Source organism: Ambystoma mexicanum, chromosome 8, assembly GCF_040938575.1.
Source record: "Ambystoma mexicanum isolate Mex_15411 chromosome 8, UKY_AmexF1_1, whole genome shotgun sequence".
NCBI classification, from domain to species: domain Eukaryota; kingdom Metazoa; phylum Chordata; class Amphibia; order Caudata; family Ambystomatidae; genus Ambystoma; species Ambystoma mexicanum.
In genome coordinates, this window is record NC_090929.1 from 290,209,239 (window position 1) to 290,230,268 (window position 21,030).

A 21,030-nucleotide genomic window follows, 5' to 3' on the forward strand; every position below is an offset into this window, starting at 1 on the left:
TCACCAAGGCCCTTCCCCATTCCCATTTTTGCCCCCAGAGGGCATAATGGGAATGGGGAAGGTGGTAATTACGGTACCACAAATTGCGGTACCGTAATTAGCACCAAGGTCCCTTTGCGGCACCCTACTTTAACGGCTGGTAAAACCAGCCATTAAGGTCGGGTCCCGCAAAGGGAACTCGTAGTAAGGCGGTAAGGGTTTACCGGTACCGGTGCCCTTACCGGTACCGGTAAACCCTTACCGCCTACCGTGTAATGAGGCCCATTATCTTTTGTTAGACAAGCGGTTAACTTTCTTGCCAATCGGGTTCGATTCCTAAAGTGCTTAAGCAAGACACTGTGATCCCCATGTTGAAAAAGCTGTCACTGGATGAGGCTGATTTGTCAGATTTTCGTCCTATCTCTCTTCTTCCTTTCCCTATGAAATCTTTGGAAACTTTGATCCCTCCTTTCCTCTTCTCTTCTTTCTTCCTTTATGTTTATCTTTATGTTTATGGAATTTATATAGCGCTTTAAGCCAGTCCTCTTCTCTCTTGGACCGCTTCCAGTCAGGGTTTCAGCCAGGAAGGGGCACTGAGAGTGTCCTTGTGTCTGTTGTGGATGACTTAGCCGGCCAGTTGACAGAGGTGGTGTTTGAGTCCTGATATTGTTAGACCTGACAGCGGCTTTCGACACTGTGTACCATTCCATTTTCCTGTCCCGCCTGGTTTCCGGTGGCCTCTCTGGTACCTTCCTGGCCTGGTTCACCTCCTTCCTGATGGATAGGGGCCAATCTCTATCTCTGCCCCTTTTGCTTCTTCTTCTGTCCCTCTTTCCTGCGGTCTTCCTCAAGGTTCTGCTTTGTCCCCATTGTTGTTTAACATTTATGTTCAGCCTTTCTTTCACACGCAGGAGGTAGCATTTTACATGGGCCAACAAACTGGATGTAATCGGGTTTAGGCTTTGATGCAGTTTTGCTAGTGTTAATGATGCTGCATGCATGTAGGATAGGGTGAGTTATTGGGAGAACGCGAGGGAGAAGAGGTGAAAGGGGGACATACAGGAGGTCCTCTCAAAGGCATTTAGATATATATGTCTTTATGGATATAAGTGGTATACGTGTTTTGCTCTCCTTTGTCACAAGGTAAAATCTAATACAATTTTGATCTTCCAAAAAACTGGGCATTGTGTCAAACTTTAATTTGAGCAAACAGATACATGTGTACCGTTGTTCTTTCCACACACCATGGATCATTAGGTGATGAAATGTTTCATTTATGGGAAGTAAGGTGTGCTCTGTCCTTTTACATGAAGAGGAGTGACAGTCACAGATCTTCTCCCATTGTTGTATAATCCACAGTGGTGCAGTGGTGGCAAAGCCATCATGAACACAACTATCCCAAGATGGATTGTTCCAGACATTGATATTCTGCGATGCAAGGCACGGCCTATCCAGATTTGACACCCTTAAGGCTGTTGTTAGTGCTCTCTAGACACGTGAACATTAGCTATCTCCAGAGTGGGTAAGTAGGGCGACTCCGCCTACATTCTACCAGTATTACCCCAGACATAGCTTCTTCCTGTGGATATTTGGCTTGATCTGGCCAGAAAATGCCCCCACCTTTATGTCCTTCTAGGGCAGGACGTTGCAACTTTTAGATCGGCAGCTGTTTTTGTACTACAGCTCCTTGCTCTCCAGATGTGTTAGACTAAAGCATCTCTATGCCCGAGCCAGCATAGTCAATGGTTAGGCATCATGGGAGCCTTATTCAAAACATCTAGAGAGCTGATAGCTGCAGTCCCCTGATCAGGGGCTGGACGTCTTTGTATTTCCTTCCTTCTTCCTCTTGCCTTTCTTTCACTTGACAATCTGTCCCAATCATTTGGAATGGGTGAGAGTCAGCACGTATGAGTGGGTTTAGGTAACCTTTAAAGTGAATATGCTACTCCTAATCAAAGACTTGATGTTAACAACACCCCCTGCCGGTCTGGAAAGAACGGTGGTGGTAAAACCGCCACCACCGTTCTTTCCGGACCAGCTGATTAAGAGTCCTGCAAGTGGGAGGTGTCACTCCTGCCAGGTCTGACCTGGCGGGTTTAACACCACCCACCTACAGGCGGACATGGAAACACCGCCTCTGTCAGAGACGGAACCAGTGTTTCCATGGTCCACATCCCCATGGAGTCCTATGGGGCTCCATGGGAATGGGGACTTACACAATTCCGCCTCCGGAATTCCCGGGTCACTGGGGTCGTAATGCCCCGGTAATTCCAGGAATCACGGATGTGGAATGGTAATACGAGTCTGGCGGTAACCTGCCAGTTTATCCGGCTCGGTTAGCACTGGACTCGTAATGAGACTCATTCTCTTTAACCCCATCATCTTCATCCTGGTCATTACACTGGCTAGTTTCAAAACAAACAATGAAGAGGGTGTGCAATTGTGCAACAAATGGAGCATGGTTGTGCTCCACAAGCCCCATGTATGCACAGTACTGAGTAGTTTACACATTTGCCAAACAGCACAAGGGGCAATTTCCAGTTCTGCTATAATGTTACACATGTATCAATCATTGGTAATAGGACACAGATTATCACTAGTAATACTGGAGTCTCGTTTCTTTCTGTTTCAGATGTGAGTGGTGCCAGGAAACAGGGGATGCACAGCACTCCGAAACAGGTGATGCAAAGCACTCCAAAGGTGCGCTGCCCACTGTGCAGTGGTAGTGACAGTAGCAGATGCCCACAAGTGCAACCCACGCCAGGTGAGAAATACAGCCACAAGTAACATGGTCGTGGTCAAAATTGGGAAACTACTTACAGCCCAAAATGGGTGCCCTGGCTAAGGAAGTATCACGGGTCCCATGGTAACTGTGAGGTGTATAGAACTCCCTCGTTAAGGACAGCAATCGCAACACTGGCTGTTCTCTGAGATCATGTCGGGACAGTGATTGGTCAATGGGAGTCATGGCTCATTTCTTTCTGAGTGCAATGGTTGTATAGTTGTACAAGAAGAGCTCACATTTCCCTCTTTTGTGAGCGTAGCAGGTAAAGTTGAAAGTTGAGAGACCCCCTCTGTATGGGCAAAGGGGTTGTTAGGTGTCCTCCCGTTGTGGAGAGTTTTATGTGGCTGTGGAGCGATGCAGATCCCATACTGGAGGGAGTGTGGTTGGTGTTTAAGCATAGAGAAGCTCCAGATCCACCTGTTGGGCGCGTGCTAGGTGTCTGCTGTCTATACTGTAACTTTCAGATCCCTCTGTAAGCCGCATTGGTAGTAACACCGGACTTGATGTGCTTGCGGTTTCTTCGGTTGAGAGTTTGATGGCAACACTGACTGTTTAAGTGTTTACATATACTTCTGTTTGGAGTGTGCTAGGAACAATTAATGTGGATATGCAAATATGGAGGCAGTCACAGCTCCCTGTTTTGGGAATGTTTGCTGTCAAAGTGGTCAGCGCTCCTTATTCTGTAATTGTGGGAGATATGCTGGAAAGACAACCCTCTTACCCCCTCCCAGAAAGCTGGCAGATCCTACAAATGTTGAAGTATAAGGCCTACAATCCTGAACGTATTCCTGGCTCTTACAGGAGGTGGATTAACCACAAGTTGCTTATTTTATGTAAGATGAAACAAGCCTGGATTCTGTGTTTTATGTTTCTTGGTCTCTGTCCTTCAGGAATTAATGTGTGTGGCAAAATTCTGAGTTTGGTACAAATCACACTACAGTTTAGTGTAGTTTGTGCAGCTGTACTGGGTCTATATTTGAGCTGTTGGAGCTTTTACACGGCACCTTTGACCATAAATATTGAAAGGCTTTGCTCATGGCTTTATGTGGGGCTGCATGATGTGGGGCGATTGCATTAGCGTTCAGTAAGATTTGTGCGTGAGGAAGCTGAACATGTTGTAGGTGCTTTGCAGGATAACATTACTTTTGGGCCTATTGAGTTTCAATTGGCTCCTGAGATTGTTTACACCAGTGGTGCCCAGGGTTTCCAAGATGCTCAAGGAATCGTCTCTGTGGGCTATTTGGTCCATGTAGGTGTAGAAGGAGAGGCTAAGGGTGATGGGGAGAGCATGTTTATGTTGACGAGAAGGGGCAGCGCTGGGCTTAGGGGGGGGCTGGAGAAGCAGTAGGGAGTGTAGTCTGTTGGGATTGGTTTGATATGAATGGCGGATCCAAGTAATGAGGTACCAGAGGAAATGGTGGAGCCTGGCTGCAGGTGCAGGTCAAAGATAAGATGGTTTAAAATCACTCTCATAGCACTGAGTGGGTCCGGAAGCTCAGCGAGTTGGTGGAGCTTTGTGCAATGATGCTGTCCTAGACCATAACCAGTGCAGTCTACTCATTGTGCTTGTGTCAGTGGGATTCTAGACGCCGTTTATGCTGGAACACCACTATCTTTCAAAGTCTTTGGAGAGCCAGCAGAGGCCAGCAATGGTGTGCTAATAATTAAGGATAGTTGTGTCAAGTCTGGAGTTCAGGCAGGTGATGAGATGAGTGGTGATAGCTTCTGGGATTTCTGAGGCTGTCAGTGAAAAAGCCATTGGGCCTCATTACACGGATGGCGGTGAACCATGGCGCTATTAGCGCCATGGTTCATGCCGGTAAAATACCGGCACCGCCTTGGTGGAAAGGGGAATTACCGCCCCATTCCAAGGTTGGCGGGGCGGTAATTCCCCCTTCCACCATTGCCCTTCCCCATTCCCATTTTTGCCCCATAGGGCTCTATGGGAATGGGGAAGGCGCTAATTACGGTACCGCAAATTGTGGTACCGTAATTAGCTCCACTGGTCCCTTTGCGGGTTGGTTTTTAACGCCTGCAAAAAGCAGCCGTTAAATTCACCAACCCGCAAAGGGACCTCGTAGTAAGGCGGCAAGGATTTACCGGTACCGGTAAACCCTTACCGCCATCCGTGTAATGAGGCCCATTGTGTTTTGTGTGCAGCCCCTGAGCAGGTGGTCTCAGTGACGTAAAGCATTTGGGTTTCAGGAACCTCTCAATTGTCTCAAAAACCTCTGAGTGTTTCTTAATAGCAGCATTAAGGGCGGTATGAATGTATTTCCATTGATTTAGGTGATTACGGCTGCTTAGCAAGTAGAGTTTGTATTGGGATCAGAGTTGTGCCAAGGTGTCCCATGTTGGCAGCAAGAATTTTTTATTTTGGCTTGGTGAGGGTGGCACCATGTGGCACTGTGGTATGGATGCTGTAGCAGTGGAGTATGGAAGCTTTCATTGTGTATTCTGTTGGGATGTGGTACAAAAATGTAATGTGGAGGTGGTTGCGGTTCCTCCACTGGAAATGTGGTAGCCACATCCTAGCAGCGGAATTGGGAATGTGCTTTAGTTGTGAGCTGGTAGTTGAAGGGGTCAGAAGAGACTATGCTGAGTGTGTGATAGGTGTGTACTGGCTGTAGAAGGGTTTCCTTGGCACGGTTAAGAGCGTGTTACTTGCATGCTGGCTGAGGAGATGGTGATAGCATTCTTTCTTGGTAGCGCATAAAGCAATTGTCTCCTCTACCAAGTAAAGGGCCCACGTAGTCTCTGTTTCTCATCTGTTGTGCATCACTCAGTTCGTTGTTTGACCAGTTCTGTTAATCTCCTGAGTTCTGATTGTTTCTATCTCTGTCCCCTTTCTCAGTGATGAATGATGAAATGCGTGCTGCGTCATCACGGGGCCCAGAGAGGGCTTCTAAAGGAGCAAAGCAGCAGCAGCCGGACCCCATGCCTGGAGTGTGGGTCATGGCTGGTCCTCCACCTCCTTCTACAGCGACCACTTACATCCCAACTGTTCCACTTGTGCCTTACTCACCCGTCGTGCCTTATTCACCGTCTATAGTGTAAGAACAGCACTTAGTGCCTTGATCCATCCATTAAATCACCTATATATGCCTTCCAGCAGATAATCATCTGGTCAGAAATAGGCCATGAAGTGTGGGCGCCTGATGAAAATGAGCTACAAGATAGGTGGAAGACAGAGAGGCGATGGGACAGAAACATGAAATGATGAATAGATGGGTGGGGATAGGCAGTGTTAGAAGATGGATGGATGAATAGATGATTTGTAGTGGGTAAGATAAATTGAGAAAAGTGTGGATAGCAATCAGGTAGTTTTATAAGAACAAAGGACATACCCAAATGAGTTGTACTGACTGCCCCTACAGGCCTGAAACACATACAAGGTAGCCTGAATCACATGCAAGGTAGTGAACAGTCAGGCTGCCTCCGACCTGGTCAAAAACATGCATCTCCGGAGGCTAGCATGACACAAGAAGCCTAGGCTGAAAAACATTTGGAGGCAACAAGGTAAAAATAAGAAAACAAGCCTTCTATTGCTATACAACTTTACTGTGGAACACAATGTTGGGGCGCATCTGGTGGGTGCCCTCCCTTCTGCATTAAATTAAGTAAATGAAGAGTCTACTCTTGAAAGAACATCTCATCTGCTGCTGATGAATTGGCCATTGTAGGACTATCCTGCTTCCACGCATGTTCCCTCAACTTTCCAGTTCTATTGAACTCTCTCCATTGTAAAGTACACCTTTGCTTCCCACCTAGGTTCACACTATAGAACATGCCTTATACCTGCATGCGCATAGATTTAGAGATATTGACTGCTTTTCCGGCAGATAGATTGAAGCATAGAAAGACAGATGTATGTATAGTCATCCATAGATACTGAGATAAGTTGCAAAATCGACAGGCCTGAGTGGCAACGAGCTTGGGAAAGAGAAAAGATGCAGTGGTGGAACAGAGCATTGAGCAACAAACAGATTTAGTTGGAGGCAATTTGTAGCCTGTGAAATGGCCTGTTGCCTGTGTGATAAAGGATTTAATGGGATGCTCAGTTATGAATTCTGGGTGTTTTCTGGGCACTGATGTATGTTCTTTTTTTATGTAGTTACTGTGCATCTCCGACACCTACCTCAACATCCCCAGGTTCCTCCCGACTGTACTATCCCAGTGGTTACAGGATGACAGAGTTGCAGGCACCAGCGGTCCGGCGGCATAGTAGAGGGCATCGCCGGTCCATGACTTTCGGCATGGAGGACCTGGAGGACCTTCGCTGGTCCCTCAGCCGGGCTGTGGATGCTGCGCAGAGCATGAAACTAACTACAAAAAGGATGAGCCGCTCGCTGACCTGCGATTTGAGCAATGCTCGCAGCCTAAGGGAATCATGTCTCTTCTGAGAGGGGAGACCGCAATCCCTTGCACTTTCCCCCAAAAAATCAAATTGGTCAAGAGGCCATGAGAAGAGGACTCAACCAGGCACTCTCTGAAGTACTGAACTACCCAATAAATCCTCCCTACCCTCAAGGAGGATAATGAAGGACTAGAGGAGGCCTCTTCGTTGTACATCACCAGGACCACATCCGGTTTGGAGGGTATCTCTCACAAGAGGATGGAGTTGGGATCCATAGAAGAGGTCTTTGTCCCTCTTCAAAGGGTTGCTTTTGGGGCTTATTGAACATTAGGGTGAATGCTGAGTAAGATGGCAAATAACGTGTTACATCTTCGCTCAGGATTACCTTCGACTTTGCATTTGACTCTTTTTGTGATCCAATGTGAGGTGCTGTGCCTCAGTTACCAGGCTGTGATTGGTTATCACTTGATAATAATGAATGTGAATTATCATGCTGTGTGAATGACTTTGAAGGTCCACTCAGGTACATGTTTTCAATCTGAAATCATTCCGCTCTAAACTGTAAGCTTGTGAGGTCTTGCTTCCTTAACTTCACATTTTAATTGCACTAGAAAAAGATATGTGTGATGCACAGAGGAATCCTGAAATGCTGTCTCCTTCTGGGGTAGAGAGAGCATTTGTTCACCAGAAACTAGAATTTGCTAACTGCAGTCTTTGTGGTTAGCTTGTCAATGTGCACTGTTACCCTTCGGCCCAGCGGGTCGCATTTTATGGCAATAGAGGATAACCTCACTCGGCATCTTATGTCTGCTGAGATGCGAGGATAAGAGTCTCTGTGCACTCCTTATGCTCATTTAGAAGAAATACAATTCTGGATCTTTGGCTCTTATGATTTCCATGGTTTGCCTCTCAACCCTGGCTGCACATATGTCTTTTTTGACACTTCTCCCAGGCCTGGTTTTCGTGGCACTGTGATCCGAAAGTGCCTGATAAGTGTAGGCTGGTCCCACACAAGCTCGTTTAGGACCTCAGGCTTTGAGATGAGCAAGTCCTGGGCTTTTGCTATATTGAATCTCTACCAGCACCTTATCTCTTATGATTTTAACTCCTCGTGAACAGAAGCACAATTTCTGACAGAGATAAATACATTCCATGTTCTTCTAAGTATGCCAGTGCCGCACTTTCCCCTTCTCCTACCTTTGTTTCATTTGACCACGCTGTCTTTCATGTTGTCTTCATCACTCCTTTTAGCTGTATTGTTCTGCATTTGTTTTGCTTTCATATCTTCTAAACTCCCATTTTTTACTGGCAGAAGATTCCTGCATACTAAAGGAGAACACAGAACAATGTGTTCTAACCCCATGAAATGGAGGTATCTACATAGTTACAAAATTGTAGGATATCTGGGTGTTGAGAAAACAGTCTTCAGTGTCCATTTGGAGGTGGAATACAAGATGTAAAGTGATGATAACCAGTAGCATAAATGCTAGAGTGGGAAGAAAGGGAGAGATGCACCATGGGAACACAAACGCTTTGGGCACAGGTCACTCAGGCAAAAAGTAAACTAGACCTGGAGGGTGCCTAGGCCCTGAACTGATCGAAGCAATCAGGCCTATGTGTTGAACTCCTTAAAGACTACCCGTAGTTCAAAGCAAGAAAGACCTCCAGGCATGACCTTAGTAACCTCTAAGCATTAGGCGCAGGTCAAAGCAATCAGCCCTAGGCTTGGAGAACCATGGGCACTGAGTATTGGTCAAAAAAGAAGAGCTAGATCTGTAGAATCTCAAGGAAGTAGGTACATGTCAAAACAAGGATAGGTGGAAATGAGGGCTCATGGGCACTGCGAAGAGCTCAGTGCAAGAAGATGTGGACCTCAGGAAACTTGAGGTACTTTGTCAGAGGTTAAACGTCAAAGCTCATGACATTTATAACACCCATGAACTAAGTACAGCTCAAAGCAAGGTGAGAGACACCTATTGAACCTGAAGCACAAGCCACAGGTCTATGCAATGAGAGCTAGACCTGGGGAATGTCCCAATACTAGATACAGGCTGAAACAATGAGGGCTAGACAGGGATGATGTGAAGTAAGAAAAGCTAAGGATCAAGTATGCTGAGACACTGAGGTCAAAACAAGAAGCAGTAGGTTGAACTAAGACATGCTGCCCTGGAAGGCCTGTAGGTGCAGGCACTGGTCGAAGAGGCACTGGCAAACACAAGTAGACATTGATGTAAAGCACACCCTGAATGCTGGTTGCAAGTCTAAGCAAGACCTGGACAACTGTGAGACATTGTGTACGGGTTAAAGGAAGGAGACCTCTCAGCCTCTGGATGGAGGGCACGAGGGGAAGGAACTACCGTATGGAGAAAGAGCAAAGGATTCAGGATAAGGAAGCCCAGGCTTCTCATGAGCAAAGTGAACAGGTGTTTGCTACCAGGAGAGAGAGCACAGAGCAAATTCTGAACCTACTCTATTCAGGCCACAGACGCAACAGAATACAGCAGGTTCCTGTTTAGAACAACCCATGTCCCTCTCTCTATTTTGTGGATTAAGCTCATCTGAATGCTATTGTGCATTTTATTTTATTAGTATTATTTAATGTTCATGAAGTTTGAGTGTGTGATTGAATGTCTTTTCTTTCAAGGATGATTCTTTTTGTTACTACTGATTTCATTGTGTATGCTGCTTTCCCATCATCTCTTTAATTTATTAATGATCAATGGTATTTTTATGTGTACTTCTATGTTATGTAAGAAGAGAGCGAAGCACAGGGGTGGGCTATGAAGGGCATTATCCACCCCTCTGCCTGACTCTGAGTGTCCAAGCGATTTATTGAAATGCTGGAGTGCATTGGCTTGCAGGGGCCTAGTTGATTGTGTTAATATTGCCTGGGGTAATACCAGGGATATTACGCTCTCATCTTCTACAGTCCTGCCTTGAATGCTGAGCTCTTGAAACAACTGCTAGTTGCCAGATCCTCTGCAGGCTGGAGTCCCGGGTCCTCCTCCTGGTACCTCTTGCTTAAGAAAGTCTTGCTCTACAATCCTTCTTATTTTTAGATGAACACTGGTACCAATCTTTTTTTCATGAACATACCAGTGTATTTTTAAAGATTTTTTAACATATGTCTCTGCGATTTCAGTAGAATGTCGAATATTGCAGAAACGCCCTAAATGTAGGGTTTCGTTAGTGGGAGCCCTATTGGTTGTCTTTACCACCACATATAGAAGTCTGGTACTTTGAGAGGTGTCTATCTTGGTTTGAGCTCTTATGTACCTTTTGTGTACTTCTTGCAACTTGCCAAAATTGTCTACATTACTTTGTGTGATCTTGTCCCCAGGGTCTGTCAACTACTTATTAGGTAAGTCTCCTCCAAGAATTGCCGTTCGTAGGAACCTATACGTTCTCAGAAAGAGGGGAGAGACTTCGTCATTTTGAAGCAAGACACCTTTCAGTGCGGTGCTGTCCCCACGCTAGGTTTTTGTGGAGTACGGACGGATGGACACGTGTACAACACATCCGATTGTCTTGTTGGCTTGACTTCAGAGCCCTCATTCTTTTGATGATTCACTGAAGGGCATGGGAAAGGGATTTCATCTTTACAGTCCAACTTTAGATGCCTGAGCTGCTGGGCTTAGGTTTTATTCTGCAATTTCCGAGCCTACATTCCATACAATCCAGCTCACCTGCATTGTACCTTTTGTATTGTTTTGCCGTTTTTCGATGTGTAAAACAGTATCGACATTGTGCAACTTGTTTGCAGGATGCTAAGCCAGCTCGGAGTCAGCAGGCAGGGCGTATTCAGAAGGGCTTTGATTGTTGATGCTTAATCTGAGCTCCCAAGAAGCTGAAGCTAGGCTTTGTCAGAGGCTCATAGCTTTGCTGATATGTCTCACATTTCAGAAGTGCAGGTCTTTACGAATGCAGGAAATGGTGTCCCACCCACTCGATTGTGCCTTAATGTTTTGCCCCCTTGAGCGTCATCTTGAACGTTCTACAGGGCAAGTTAAGCTGAAAGAGGTCAACATTTGTCTGCTCGTTGATGAGGTTTGACAAACTTGTTATGGATCATTTTTGTGATTTCGTTTGCAGGGTCCTTTGCCCATCCTTCTGCTTTCGGACCACTTCCCATTGCACAGGGGGCGTGACTGCGCCCAATATATCATGATAGTGTCCTTATTGCTGGGAGGGCATAGGTAGCTGCAAGCTGCCCTGTCTGTGTGGCATTGCTCGTAGGTAATACATAAGTAGCAAGCTGAGATGGAGAGCGTGCGATGGGCCTAGATGGAGCGGGTGCGATGAGCGACAACTGGGGGAAAAGTCCCCTTAGGTAAATCACGGCAAAAGAAGCAATAACCAAGTCAATGTTTATACACCGACAGTACTGTGAGGGGGGTTCACTGCAACCGCAGGGACCGACCCTTTATAATGCAATAATACTGGGGGAGGGTGGTGTGGAAGGTTTTTAACACGATGCTGTAACATTCCGAAATTGTGTTCTCAAACATTTTGTTTTTGTAATAAATTAATTTTGTTGCTGCTTATTTTTTACGAAATAAATAATTTTCTCTTTTATACCTAAGGAGAGACTCGTGTTGTGTTTGATGCTGCGGCATGCACAGTGGTGTGCACTGGGGCAAGAATCAAGCCACTCTTTATGAACATCTGGGTTGGATTCTGTGTTCAGGATGTTGAGACACTTGTGTATAGGCGGGTTATACATGCCATATCATATCATATACCAGGATGGAGGTGTAAAAACTGGGACCCGAGCAGGTTTTATAAGTACCAGCGCCCAAGTGCCAGCACTCAACACGGCTTTCCTTGAAGATGGCCGCACCACTGCACCGCTCTATGAGAAGGCGTACAGTATAAGGGAGCATCGAGTTATGTGGTAACCCAACTCTCTGAATTCTTCATATTATCTTTTCTTAATTTCCTGTGTTAAAGTCTAGAAACTGTGACAGATATTTGCTCACCACAACACCTCAAACATCGTGAGGTGCCTACTGATGTGACGTTTGGTGGGTGAAAAAGTGAGCAAGTCCCATGCACTCTGAGAGTGCCTGTGATTCACAATACTCTCGCGGAACCAATGTTCTCATCAGAAAATCCTAGGACTACTGGCAGCAGCATGAACTGCACATCCCTGGGTAGGGAAATGTGACTGAGTAGGAAACATTGACAGCAATAGTCCCGTCACAATCTCTTAGCAATCAGAAAAGCCTAGGGGCTGAAGAAAAACCTGCTGAGACATGGGGGTGGCCACCATCCCTTCCACACACGCGTGAATGGACCCCAGAACATCTGGTTCAGCCAACACATAGATAAAGGGTTGGCGTTGATGAGGTGGGGTAAATGAGCGAGGGACATGTTCAGAGACATAGCTCCTATGTGGGTGGAGAATTGTCCATAGCTGACTCAATGAGTTTGTGTATATATAGCCATTATTTAATAGTGATCCCGTACACGCACCCCTTACTTTGACCCCTGACATCTATAACACAACCCCAGACACACTCTCCTGCCCCTGGGCTGCATTCTTTTTCTGCCTTCTATGTGAGAAGGGATATATATGTATGGGGGGGGGTAAAACCCTCTTTTTTGGTTTAGAGGGGCCTGACTCTGGAGGGTGGACAGGTACTGGAGAGACCGATGTAGAGTCAAAAGGCTACCCCTTTCATAGACGCACGGGAGGTGCAGACCGACTACAGAAAAGCTAGATTAACTTATATACTAGCCAATAGATCACATATCTAAACAGAGAAGTTTGTCCAAATAAAACAGTTAAATTACATGCAATTTTCACCTCTGTTGTTACTAACCCACACAAAAGAACATAATTAATTGTTTTCTCTGTGTGTAAAACCAATAGGTCAGTCTCTGCTGGCCTGTTTTATTTTGACCTCCTGTGCGTCTATGATAGGGGTAGCCTTTTGACTCTACATCGGTCTCTCCAGTTCTATGTGAGAAGGTACGATTTCCCTGCACTTTGTATTGTGATTTTGAGTTTGGTGTGGAGGAATGAATGGACTGTGGTGATAGACATACCTCTACATGGTGCCAAAGAGATCTACATATACATATGCTGTACCAAGTTCCCTATTTTATTTGAATGTTAAAGGTTTGGTATTGCACGTGTTTTGTATTTAGATTGTAAGGGTGCAGAAGTACGAGTCTGGCACAGTGGTGGTGTGTTTGTTTGCAAAGACTTGTATTTGTATAAAAGTAAAAGAAAAGGAAAACCCTACCTTGCCCTATTTCTATGAGGTGTGCCCTACCTCAACAAAAATAATAAGGACTCTGCCAGGCTGTCCAGTAAAGTAAAATGTCCACTGTCCTGGGTCCAAACCTATTTTCATCCCTTACACTCTAGACTAACTAAGGAAAAACTGGGCGTCTTGTTGATCCAAAAAGCGGCTCCTCTCGCTCTGAATACAGATTTCGAATGCACCGAGTTAAGCTGGTCACGACTTCCCACATCCGCTGAATTTCAAGGGTTTTGTTGCGTTAAATCTGCGCAAATAAACTGCACCTTAACTATGGTTTTTTAGTGAATGTCAAGGGCTTTTCTATAGCATGGTTTTTTTACAGCCCACTAGCCATGGCCTTTGGCCATGGCCACTGTATATGTTCCCCCAAAAATGTTCTTTTGTATGCACTATACATGCCTTGCGGGCCTACTAGCTAGTGAGAATAGCCTTCGGCAGTGCCCAATGTATATTATAAAAGCCTACCGGGCCACTGGTCATGGACTTTGGCCGTGTCCACTCTACAGGTTTTCCCAATATGTTTCAGTTGGAGCCATGGCTTTTGGCCGTGCCGACTGTATATATCAAAACACTACCGGGCCACACGCCATGGCCTTTGAGCCTGTCTACTGTACATGTCCCTAATATGTTTCTTTTGGACCCACAGCCTTTTGACATGCCCACTGTATATTTTAAAACATTATCGGGCCACTAGCCATGACCTTCGACCATGGCCGGTGGCCACGGCCTTCGGCCTTGTCCAATGTACATGTTCCCCCAATATGTTTCTTTTGGACCCCCTAAGTAGCCACAGGCTTCGGCAGTGGCCACTGTAAATGTCTTTCGGGCCCACTAGCAGGCCAGGACCATATTGCACCCCTTGACATGTTGCCCCAATAGGTTACCCCACATCTCATTGTAGCTGTAAAATTCCACTTTGTTTGTATTAATCTAATTTTTTTAACTCTCTCTTTTTAATAATTGTGGATATGTCAACAATTGACTAAAAATAACCCTGCATAATTTGAAAATATTCACAGTTATTATAAGTGCGACACACTTTCATTCCCGATCCCGTTTTCTACTATAATCCCGAATATGCAAAAAGTAAACCCGAATATGCAAAAATATTTGAGCTCTGAACTTGGTCCCTAGCCCCTCTCACCACCACGAACTCCCCAATTCACATGATGTCCTGTTTCCCCCTTCACACCTCTAGCCTGATGCCATTTAATCCTTTTTCCGCCTCCAAAAGGCTTTTTTTCCACTTTTCATTTTCTGGTAACCCCTAATATTTAGAAAATATTCACGAATATCTCTCGCATCAAACAAAAAGAAATGGTGGATTTTTCATTTTTGAAAAGCCTCTCTGCTGCAAAGCACCATGGGAGATATAGCTATAGATTTGGCAGAGGGTGGCACCCGCTTCTCCGTCAAATATTTTAACAACTACTGGACAGAATAACCCCAGATCCCTCCCAGAAATCGAGTCAACGCTTCGCCCCCAAGTTGTTTCATACCTGGTTCATTTCCATCAAGCGGTTTTTGCTGTGCGCTGCACAGAACCTCTGACTTATTCTCTATGGGGAAATTAATGAGACTAGGCCGAAAACAACGTTTTTTTGCTTTCTTAATAACATTTTCATTTTTTAACTAATCTCAAAACTTTCAGTCTGGGGGGCCCGTGACAAACTTTATGTTTGCAAATACCTGCCAAATCTGTCATGTGAGTCCAATGTTATTAGCAATTCTTTCACTTTTTGGCTTTGCTGTGTATCTTGATACTCGATTATAGTGCAGCGACTGCCGCACTATGATATATATATAAATATATATATATATATATAGGCTTGTGGAATCTGCTTAGATCACATGCTGCGCATAGTCCGATATCTAGTGGAAGCTGCAGAGTATTACAGTTGTTGTTTTCGAAACTCGAAAAGGGACATCGACAGGGTGTGCCAGTAATACTATCCCTAGTGTGACATCCACTGTACCCATGAACCCTCATGCGTCGAGGTCCCTCAGATTGTTTTTTTCCGCCATGCTAGACAGACGCGTATAGCAGAGTTCCTTTCGGTTTTAAGCCATTTAATTTGTTAATTACGATAGTTTTTCTTTCTATCCTTTCTTCGACTTTGTCACACCACGCCGAAGAAACAGAAAGAATACTGCCGTCGGAGACCATTGCGACGGACCGTACGGCCTTGGAAGGCCGCCCCGGACCTCGGCCCAGACAGTAGGGAGAGAGGGGTGAGGCCATTGTTAGGAGGCCATTTTTAGAATGCATATTCTACCCTTCCTACACTTTGTTCAACCAGCTGCCATCCCTTTTACCCAGTATTATGGAGAACACTCCATTTAAGTTTTGCCCTTACTGCAACCGTAAGTTCCCCTGGGTAGACAAACATCTAGTTTGCAACTTGTGTCTCCCGGGAGACCACGTTGAGAGGCCTTGTCGAGCTTGCAGGCTCTTCAAGCCAAAGACGTTGAAGGACCGTTCCACTAAGCGCTGGGCCCACTACACCAGGCAACTCGAGGCCATGGAGATAGAAGGAGCCTTCAGCGATGGCAGCGATGCCGCACTTTCGGACGGCGAGGGCACCGGAGTAGCTTTACTTACCCAAGCGCAAGCCCCCAACCCCGTAGGACAGGCTGGCGGCCATGTTGTGGGGACTACACCCGGCGGCAGAAGCGCTCCAAGGGCACACACCACAAAACACACAAGCCCCAGTCGTCATTCGACAGATGAGTCGAGTAGTCGGCAACGTTCGGCACCCTGTGAGTCCACCGAGTCCCGGTCCTTTGGGCAATCTCGTTCCAGATCACCGCGAGACAAGGCTAAGACCTCGAAAGATGGTAAGACAACCTTCGCACGAAAAACACTGTGCGAAGGTTGTCCGGCTGCAGACGAAACCACCGCCCCCACACCCGAAATTCGACGTTCTTCATCTGGTAAGATGTCAGGCCCCAAAAAGTCAGTTACAGACTCCTCTGGGCCCCAGTGTGGGGAGAAACACCATAAGACACCCTCTAAGACCCCCCATAGAGACAAGAGCCCTACTAGGGACAGGTCCTCACAAAAGGGTATCTTATCCAAACCAATAGGGAAACCTAAAGACTCTAGACCTATACCTCCTACTAATGAAGACATGGGTATTCCCAACACTGAGGCCGAAATTGTAATCCCAAACTCAAAGGAATGGTCTTTGCAGGACATCGACAGAGTCATGCAAAGAATGACCTTTATGGCAAATTTCTTTGAAAAGAATCCCGATTATCTTCAAAGCTTTCAGACCACCCCGCCAGCCTCAGCCCGGTCAGGCTCTCAACCCTCTATCTCTCAACCCTCTATCTCTCAAGAGGGCTCGTTCTGATGCCCTAGCTCAGGGCAGAGTAATAGATCTATATGACCCTGAAGTTCATCCAGAAGACCAGGATGATCTTTCGTTTGTCGATTCATCTGACCCTCAACATATTGATGAGGACATAGACAAACTTTATTACGGGGACAATGAGTACCCAGACCAGGAGGCAAACAAGTATTCCATAGGTTGACCTATTAATCAAGACCCTCCAGTGGTAGATTCCCCCCGTAGACAATCAACCCCTCCTCAACGAAGTCCTAACTAAAGAAGCAGAACATTTCCGCATAGACACATAGGAAGTTCTAGAAGACAGAGACTTTGTTGAGCAATTGTTGGGAGTTAAGAAAACAGTAAGACAATTTATTCCACTGCTAAAGTCTGTGCAACGCAGAATCCAACCTTCTTTCGAGGCACCTAACCTCACACGGGCCGTTAACTCCTCTTGCTTCCTCGGCGGCTCCTCCGGATAAGGAGAGCAAGAAAATGTATGCAATGGGCAGGAAAGTAGCCTCTTCTGCAGCCTACCAGACAAGAATCGCAAATAATGCTACACCTTTGGCAAGTTACAACTGCCACAAGTGGGAGGAGGTTTCCGCATTACTCTCATCCGCACCTGAGCCACTTAAGTCTCAATTAGCCCAGGTGGCCGCAGACGGTAGAGCTGTGTCTACCTGTCTCTTAAAGTAAAATCTTGACGTGGCGGACAATGAAGGTAGAGTCATCACAGAGGGCACTATCATAAAAAGACATGCATGGCTTCGCCAATCATGCTTCAGGCCAGAAATACAGGCCACCTTAATTAATATGCCGGTCGAAACAGATGTGCTCTTTGGCAAAGCTGTAGAAGACGCACTTAAAACTGCTAAAGATGAATACGACACTCTTAAGTCTTTAGGCCAGCTCACGAACAAGCCCACAGGGCAGAGAGGTAACAGCAATTTTTGCGGCTTTCGGGGCCAAAATTCTCAGAGGGGATCAGGAATTCCTATGGCAACAACCAAGGACAATCCTTTCACGGGCTATCCACGAGGATAACAAAGAGGTTGTGGTACTTGGGGCAGGGGCCAATTTTAAGATGGCTCCCCACCTCAGAGCAAGTGACATTCTGCGACAGCTACCCTCCCATGCATCCCCAGTAGGAGGACGCATTTCCAACTTCACCCACGCATGGGAGGGTATCACCTCAGACAGATGGGTGCTGTCCACGGTAGCAGGGGGCTACTGTATAGAACTTCTTCAACGACCTCGCGATCACCCCCCGATACAGTAGGTCCACTCAGAAGAACATCAGCGGATCCTTCTAGAGGAAATAACAGCACCTCTATTAAAGGACGCCATAGAAGTGGTCCCAGCAAACCAGGTAAAAAGGGGTATCTATTCAATTTACTTCCTTGTGCCCAAAAAAGATCTAACAATGCGCCCTGCATTAGATTTGAGGCCTGCAAACAAGTATGTCAAACCACAAAAATTCTCCATGACCTCGCTACCAGACATAATCCCGCTTCTAAAAAAGGGGGATTACATGGCAACACTGGATATGAAAGATGCCTATTTTCATATTTCAATGTTCCCAGCGCACAGAAGATTCTTGTGTTTCAAGATAGTGAAACAGCACTACCAATTCAAGGTGCTGCCCTTCGGAATAGCCTTGGCTCCAAGGGTATTCACCAAGGTACTGGCGGTGGTGGCAGCGCACCTGCACAGGGAGGCAATCTCAGTGTACCCTTACTTGGACGACTGGCTCATAACAGGGGAATCACCTCTGATTTGCAGACAAAACATCCAAACAACTATCAACCTCCTCTTTCAATTGGGCTTCTCAATCAACGAGAAAAAATCAAGCCTGGGGCCCAGCACCTCCAAACAGTTCCTAGGAGCTATCCTAAACACAGAGGAAGGGTTGGTCTTTCCCTCAGAGGAAAGAAAGAATAAAGAACTTCTTACTGCAAATATCACATTATCAGGCCGGCCACCAGATGAGGGTACGCAAATCGATGCGTTTAATAGGCATGATGGCATCTTGCATATACCTGGTTCCCCACACGCGCCTTCGCATGCGCCCCATACCGGAGTGGTTGGCAAAGCAATGGTCTCAGGCAAGCGGTCAGTGGGATGATCTAGTGGTCGCTTCGCCAACACTGGTACAAAATCTCCGCTGGTGGATGAGAGAGAATCTGACCAAGGGGAAACTCTTCTATGATCCACAGATACAGGAAGTGGTCACAACGGATGCCTCACTGGCAGGGTGGGGGGGGGCTCACTACCTTCACCACACAGCTCAGGGTCTGTGGTCTCACTCTGCAGCTTGGAACCACATCAATGTGCTGGAACTTCTGGCAGTGTTGAAAGCCCTTCAAGCATTCGAACCCCATTTAACAGGCCGGTCGGTGCAGATCCTAACAGACAGCACCACAGTGATGTTTTATATCAACAAACAGGGGGGGACACATTCTCCAAATCTATCCAAACTTGCACAGAAAATCTGGAAATGGGCACTCAGACGGAAAACGTTCCTGTCATCACAACATGTTCCAGGGGAACTCAACGCTTTAGCAGACTCACTGAGCAGAGATCCCCTGCCAGAGGAACACGAGTGGCGTCTACACAAAGAGGTCGTAGAACACCTTTTTTCTCTGTGGGGTTTTCCAACTATAGACCTATTCATCACAAGCGAAAATTGTCAATGCCCAGACTTCGCGTCCAGGTTCCCCCAGCCAGGCTCCAAGGGGAACGGCCTATGGATGAACTGCTCAGGGAAGTTTGCCTACGTTTTTCCCCTGACTCCTCTCATGAGGAAAGTGGTGAACAAGTTACACATGGAACCTATGACGCTCATCCTAGTTTCTCCTATGTGGGCGAGACAACCGTGGTATCCACACCTACGAAGGCTGGCAGTGTGCGATCCCATCAAACTCTTGTGCCAGTTCGACCTACTCACCCAACACGAGGGACTAACGTTGCACCCACAGCCACACTCTATGAACTTGGCAGCATGGCTCCTGAAGTCATAGAGTTCGGGTATCTCAATCTACCACAGAGATGCATGTATATCTTGAAAGAATCAAGAAAACCAAACACTAAGCACTGTTACTATGATAAATGGAAAAGTTTCGTAATTTGGTGCCAGAATAAGCAAATCAATCCCATTGATTGTACTCCATCTGACATTCTTACCTACATGCTCCACCTTCTAGATGCAGGGTTAGTGTTCAACTCCCTAAAAGTCCACCTGGCGGCCTTGTCAGCCTACATCACTTCTCAGAATAAAGTCTCATGGTGGAAGGTACCTGTCATCAAAGCATTCATGGAGGGGGTAAAGAGACTCCACCCTCCAATATCTAACCCACCGCCAGGTTGGGACCTAAACGTGGTACTCGCTAGGCTCATGGGCCCCCCATTCGAGCCGATGCACAAGTCTAGTCTTAAACACCTGACTTATAAGACTGCCTTCTTAGTAGCCATCACTTCCATAAGAAGGGTCAGTAAAATTCAAGCTCTGTCAGTGCAGGATCTTTTGTTTACTATACATAAGGACAAACTGGTTTTACAGACTCACCCTAGGTTCTCACCTAAGTTAATTTCCAAATTCCATGTTAACCAGTCTATTTAGCTACCAGCTTTCTTCCAAGAACCCAAAAGCTCTGCTGAGGTAAAACTCCACACACTAGATGTGAGGAGGGCGGTCCTCTACTAAGTAGACAAGACCAGACCGCTAAGAAAGACATATCAACTGTTTGTCTCCATAGCGCCAGGCAGAGAAGGAGCGTGCATCTCTAAAAATGCCATCTCTAGGTGGATAGTCAGATGTATCCAACTGTGCTATTCCCTTTCAAATAAGACACTGCATTTTACACCTAGGGCCCACTCCACAATCGGTACAGGAGCCACTCTGGCTTTCATTGCAAATGTCCCCTTAGACAGTATTTGCAAAGCAGCTACATGGAGCTCTATACATACTTTCACTCAGCACTACTGTATTGACACCCATTCCAAGACAGATGCGCAAGTGGGACAAGTGGTTCTAAGACACTTATTCACTCATGAACCTTCTCACATCCCACCTCCTTCTTCGACTGCTCGCTAATCTATGCACAGCATGTGATCTAAGCAGATTCCACAAGCCTCAGAAGGGATACATTATTCACCGTAATCGTATTTCTGATGCGTGTATCTTCTTAGATTCACATGCGACCCATCCTTCCTCCCCTCGGAGAGAAGGCGCATGGATGCTTATGAGCTTGTCTGATATATATATATATATATATATATATATATATATATATATATATA

At 46.2% G+C, this 21,030-nt stretch overlaps 1 protein-coding gene across 4 annotated transcripts in view; it reads left to right on the forward strand.

Annotated features, from left to right (window-relative positions):
• AKNA (AT-hook transcription factor) overlaps positions 1 to 11,703 on the forward strand; it is a 442,732-nt gene extending 431,029 nt beyond the window's left edge. For all 4 annotated transcript variants that reach the window (XM_069609684.1, XM_069609685.1, XM_069609686.1 and 1 more), the window contains exons 21-23: positions 2,612 to 2,743; positions 5,619 to 5,817; positions 6,879 to 11,703. In XM_069609684.1, coding sequence (XP_069465785.1) covers positions 2,612 to 2,743; positions 5,619 to 5,817; positions 6,879 to 7,167 — 620 coding nt within the window. In that variant the 3' untranslated portion in view covers positions 7,168 to 11,703. The remainder of the gene's footprint in view (positions 1 to 2,611; positions 2,744 to 5,618; positions 5,818 to 6,878) is intronic.
• The last annotated feature ends 9,327 nt before the right edge of the window (positions 11,704 to 21,030 follow it).